At 44.3% G+C, this 6,010-nt stretch overlaps 1 protein-coding gene across 2 annotated transcripts in view; it reads left to right on the forward strand.

Annotated features, from left to right (window-relative positions):
* The window catches only part of abca2 (ATP-binding cassette, sub-family A (ABC1), member 2), a 136,441-nt gene that overhangs the window by 76,962 nt on the left and 53,469 nt on the right, over positions 1-6,010 (forward strand). For both annotated transcript variants that reach the window (XM_020599227.1, XM_020599228.1), the window contains 3 exons: positions 1,439-1,567; positions 1,698-1,865; positions 5,509-5,605. In XM_020599227.1, the coding sequence (XP_020454883.1) occupies positions 1,439-1,567; positions 1,698-1,865; positions 5,509-5,605 (394 nt within the window). The remainder of the gene's footprint in view (positions 1-1,438; positions 1,568-1,697; positions 1,866-5,508; positions 5,606-6,010) is intronic.

Here is a 6,010-nt window from a genome sequence, read left to right on the forward strand (position 1 = left end):
GGACAAAGAACAAGAAGGGGCAACCAGGTGCTCAACCTGACAGCAAAATACAACCAGGTATAAGAAACACGTTACAAAACACAGATCGTTCAGGGAGCGATATAAAACAATGCAAACGAGCCAACCAAACAAATAATTAAAAAAATATAGAAAACTAATTGGCTGTGAGGATAAAGTACTGAACACAGGAGACATAAGTTCATGAACAAGTGACAAAAGCAGCCAAGTAAGTGAGTAGACAAACAGATCTGGGGAACAGGTGACAAGAACAAGCGAGGCGTTGAGATCAGATGAACCAGGAAATGACTGAGGGAAGGGAGGCGAATATATAGGCTGGAGACCAAGGGATAACAAGCAACAGGTGGAAACAATGAGTAAAGCTGTATGTTGCCTGACATTCCAGGTAAACAATCCCAGTGCCACTGAAGTAGTGCTGCTGATAAAAATTATCATGCAGGATACAAGCAGGTGATCTGCTAAAACATTGAACAAATCAATTCCCATCAGTCAGGTGCAATACACAATAGTAGGCCAATAAAAATTCTTTGGCAACCTCCCCAGTGAGCAGAAGCAAATTCAATCCAGATATGTAGTATGGCAAAATGCAGACAAAACAGAGGCAATAGCAGGCAGATGCCTGGGTGACTGGCTGCTCCCAGTCACTCAGCCCCCTCTTGGTAAGACTGCTACCTCCAATGAAAGAACACTTACCCAGAGCATCAAAGGAAGGCACCAGGGCTGTCACAGTAACAAAATATGTTTGCTGCAATCAGTGGATTCATTCCTAGGATCAACTTAAATCCAGCTAATTTTTCAACTTTGGTGAACTTTAACCTTTAAATCTATGCTGTGGACCAATAGCTAACCAGGAACTGTATGTTTTTCAGCAGTTTTTTAAAAAACACATCTTTAGTTTGAACCAGTGGAGGAACTGAAAGCAACAGACACAGTTGGGAAGTCAGAAAGTATTGAGAAGTGGAAGAGCACATTAGTGTTAGTTTTGGTCTTTTTGTGGGATTTGTTCATAATAAGAAAATATTTTAGTAGTAGTTTACTCTTGATAAAGCTGTACTTGCAGCTTTTTACACTGAAGGATGCTTCATGTACCAGCATGGGGAAAACTGCGGCAATGGCTTTGTCATTTTCATTCCACATTAAAAACATTAATCATGCACTGTCCAGCACTCTGGATTCACACAAGACAAACAACTAATCTGGCTCTGTAACAAGTACAAACATCCACTGATTATTTGTTAGAACACAGTATTGGCAGCAGTGAGTGTACTGTAGATATCTTATCTGAGCAAGTTAATGCAGAGTGCAGTGATTGTGGGAGAGTGAAAAATGGATGGAAGAGGCTGAGAAAGAGACTGGAAACTGCATGGAAAGCTGAATTCATACAAGACCTAATCAGAAAAAACTCATCTTTTGCACTTAGGCAAATGAGACATTTGCATTTGTTGGAAATGTGACCCACTATACCCGGGTGTGGCTCAACATCTCAGCCCAGCTCAGGACTTTTCTGGAGGAGGGCCGGCTGCACAGCTATCTATTGTGGCTTCAACAGGTATACTCACATAGAAGTCATCTTTTGACATTTTTAATGATTCAGTACTCTGAGGATGTGAATAAATCATCTGTGCATTGAAAGTTTGGAACAAGCTGGAAAACATTTATCCTGTTTCTCCTCTCTCCAGCTGTCCTCAGACCTTCAGCAGCACCCTGAGTTGTTGAATGGCACAAACAGTGAGCTGATGCAGAGTCTGATGGAAGGAAACTACAGTCTCCTTAACACCTCCACCCTGCTGGAGCAGCTAGACACCATTGACAACGCCGCCTGTGGCTGGACACACTTCATGTCAAAGGTCAGTATAGTGTAGGGCACAGCAGTGGTTCCCTACAATATGATTACAAATCAGCGTGACGCTGATCATTTGTATATTTATCATCACACCAGCCAATAAAATACCAGCTACAACAGACTCACTGCACAGGACATGTCTCACATACATGAGTCTGCTGTAACATGTGAACACCACGTGCTAACATGTCATTTATTAAGGGAATAGTCACACTTGTACCTTTCCTCAGTGCGATTGCACCCCCCCACTGGCCTGCACTCACACTGCACATAAAACAATCCAGACCAGAGCATGCTTACATCACCATGGTGCATCTTTTTGTGTTGAAGAGAAGCATTCTTGCATAACAGATAACATTTGGACTCTGTGCTTGGGCACAGTACACATAAAGTGATCGCCAACGATGCCTGAGTCCAGCTGAACCGTGCCCGGGCACAGCTAGTCAAATAAACTGGACTTTGGAGGTCAAGTGTGCTGGGGCACAATACAGATTGCCTAGTGTGAGTACACCTTAAAACATTGAGTTTTGACACTCCAAGTGGTAATTGTGGCCAAACCTATTTAAAAAAAGAGACCAAACCTAAACATTAACAGTTCCTAGATATTGCTGTATAGTATTAGATAATTATTGTATCAGTACTCAGTTTTATATTACTACTAATAATAATATGTTAAGCAATATCCAGCAATCACCAGCTCAGATTTACTAACCCAAAATGAACATATCCAAAACAACAATGAACCTAGTTTTTTGTTTGTTTGTTTATTTTTGTAGGGCACCCTTTACATTTTATAGGTCTAGAATGTCTTGTGGTTTGACAATGCAACCCTATCTGGTAGTCAGCAAAGTGCTGCTGCTTGTGTCAGTGACAGCATGGCTTTCAGCTGTTGTTTTCCTCACAGACGGTTCCTGCACAACAGAACTCTTACTCTTACCGCACGCAGTGGCAGCGAGTTCCAGCAGCATTGTCCTCTTTTGCTTTTTTTTTTTGTGCTTTCTGAAGGTTTCTGTGTTTGCGTTGTGTTATACTTATTTCTGTAGGCCTTTGTGGAGCTGTGCTACTAGGAGTACAAATTTTTATTGTGTTTGCATTATGTTTTATACTTTTTCGCGAGCTCCCGAGTCAGAGGATTCTGGGAGTAGTCGGCCCCATTGTTTACTCTAGGAATCAGCTGCTAGCCCTCAGCTGTGTCTGGCTTCCTTACGGGGAGAAGCTGGAGATTCCCTCGGCGATACGACATAAAATGCGGGGCTGCAGAGCTGGCATAAAGCGCCGGGACAGGAAATGGAGGTATAGCCATGTCTACCATCTATCATTATGGGAAATGTCCAGTCCCTCCACAACAAGATAGACGAGCTAACGGCGCTAACGAGACTGCGACAGGAGTACAGGGAGAGTAGCCTTCTGTGCTTCACCAAGACCTGGCTGAACAATGACTTTTCTTACTCTGTGGTCTCCCTACATGGATTCACACTAGTTTGTGCAGATCGAAGTGTGGCAGAGAGTGGTAAGAGGAAAGGGGGGAGGGTTAAAGGGAGCCCCAAGTTAAAGGAATTGCTGAATGAGAAGAAGAGGGTTTTCTTCTCAGGGGACAAGGAGGAGCTGAGCAGAGTGCAGCAGGAACTAAAGTATATGAGCCGTAGGTGCAAGGCTAGCTACAGGAAGAAGCTGGAGCAGAGCATGGAAACAAACAATGTACTAGAGGTGTGGAGAGGTCTGAAACACATCTCGGGCCATGGAAAAAGTGGGGATGGTCACCAGGCTGCGGGAGACCAGGCCTGGGCAAACAAATTGAATCATTTCTTTAACAGATTTGACTCTACCAGTCTTTAGCCCCCACCGTGCCAGCCCCCCATCTCACCTCTCTAGGTCAGTTGTCCCCTTGCAGCTGCAGCTGCTCACACCTCAGCTGTACCTTGCCCCTCCTTTCACTGTCACGGAGGGTTCTCAACAGCTTACATCTCCTGACCAGTCCCCGCTCAACTGCCCCCTCTGCCTCACAGCGGACCAGGTCAGGAGGGAGTTAAGGAGGATTAAGGCCAGGAAGGCCACAGGCCCTGACCACATCAGCCCCAGGGTCCTCAGGGAGTGTGCAGACCAGCTCAGCGAAGTCATCCTATACATGTTTAATCTGAGTCTTAGCCTGGAGAGAGTCCCGGCTCTGTGGGAGACATCCTGTGTGGTCCTGGTTCCTAAAATATCTCATCCTAAGGAGCCGAACCATTACAGACCCGTTGCCCTGACCTCCCACCTAATGGAGAGGATTGTCCTCGGCCACCTCTGTGCCCAAGTGAGCTTGGCGCTCGACCCATTGCAGTTTGCATATCGACCTGGCATCGGGGTAGATGATGCTATTATCTACATGCTGTATCGAGTCCTATCTCACCTGGAGTCCCCTGGAAGCATGGTGAGGGTCATGTTTTTTGACTTCTCTAGTGCTTTCAACACAATCCAGCCGTCACTGCTGAGGGAGAAGTTGACGGGGGCAGGTGTGGACCAACACCTGTCTGCATGGATCATTAACTACCTCACAGAGACACCTCAGTTTGTCGGACGTGGTAGTCTGCAGCATGGGGGCACCCCAGGGGACGGTGCAACCCCACCATTGTTTTCTGTTGGCCTTGTGCAGTTTCATGTGAGCATGCAATGTCTATGGCTTTTCCTAAGGTTAGACCTGAACCTTGGCTTAACAGCTTTTCTCTGACCTGTGGCAGGTTGGTGGCAAATACAATCCTGTCCTGCACCATTTCCTCACTGTTGACATACCCACACTGCTGCACTAGTAGCTTTAACTTCACCACAAAATGTTTGAAAGTCTCTCCTTTTCATTGTAATCTTTCATTAAACCTGTATCTTGTAAAGCTGGTGTTCATCTTTGGAATGTCTGTGCTGCAAATGTTGTATATATCTCTGCTTCTTTAACCTACCCACAGAAGAAGGTAACTGCACTGGGTCTTCTCATATTTGTCACACAGTGGTCCAGAGAATATCAGCTTCACATGCTGGATAAATCTCTGCCATGGTTCAGGTAGACTGGGAGAGGTCCACACCTTGTGTGGTGCAGGGAAAAAGAGATGATAGAGAGTGCTGCTCCTGTAAAACTAAGGTGTTCAAATCAGTACACAAATAAATGGTTTACCATGGAGTCAAATGCTGGAACTATTTATAGGCGAACAGCAGCCAGGTGCACTTACTTCCTGGAGTCTACACTAGTCACAGACTGTGCATCACCATGACCACAATATTTATAGCATACAGTGAACCATGGAAGAGTGACAAAAACATGCACACAAAACAATATTGTAAACATTCAGTATTCATACTGTATGTATCAATGTTCATGTTCATATTTTAATAAAAGCTCCTTAGTTATCAAGAATCAATATATAAATCTAAAGTGACAGATTCTAAAATAAATAAATTCTATTGACAAAAGTCATTACATTCTCATTAATATCTCAACTTTTTCAGAGACATTTGGGAGATAAGAAAGCGCAAATCCTATTCTATTGATTCTAGTGCAAACATGCTGATATAGCATTAATACAGTATGATGATTTAATCTTTGTGCTCAGCTCAACTGTTTCTTTCATGAAACCATTGCTGTTGTGGAACATATCTGAGTCTTTGTTTTCTGCTTTCAGGTCAGTGTGGATGTCTTTAAGGGCTTTCCTGATGAGGACAGCATTGTCAACTACACCCTGAATCAGGCCTACAATGACAATGTGTCTGTCTTTGCCAGTGAGTCATCCATCTGTGTCAGATTGTGAGCATGGTGTCTCGGATGCAACAAGCCCTCTAACCTTCACAACCATATAGTTTGTTTCAGGGATGTACCGATCCGATACTCAGCATCGGTATCGGCCGATACTGTGCAAAATTATTTGGATCGGATATCGGATAAAAGAATTTAATCCATCCAATCCGATACCACGTAGCAACGTTTATCTAAACTTAAACGGACATATCGTAAAGCAAGTGAGCAGACCGCAGTATGTGTCACGTGAAGTGTAGGTAATGCATCATGGGTAGCACATGCTAGGCTAGTTTCAGAAGCTAGTGCCGCTATATGGATATGTCAGCCGTGTGGACGTACTTTAGTACGGTGGCCGGCACCGGCACCACACACGCAAGACACAAACCCGG

Source organism: Monopterus albus, unplaced genomic scaffold (assembly GCF_001952655.1).
Source record: "Monopterus albus unplaced genomic scaffold, M_albus_1.0 scaffold40.1, whole genome shotgun sequence".
Taxonomy (NCBI): Eukaryota; Metazoa; Chordata; class Actinopteri; order Synbranchiformes; family Synbranchidae; genus Monopterus; species Monopterus albus.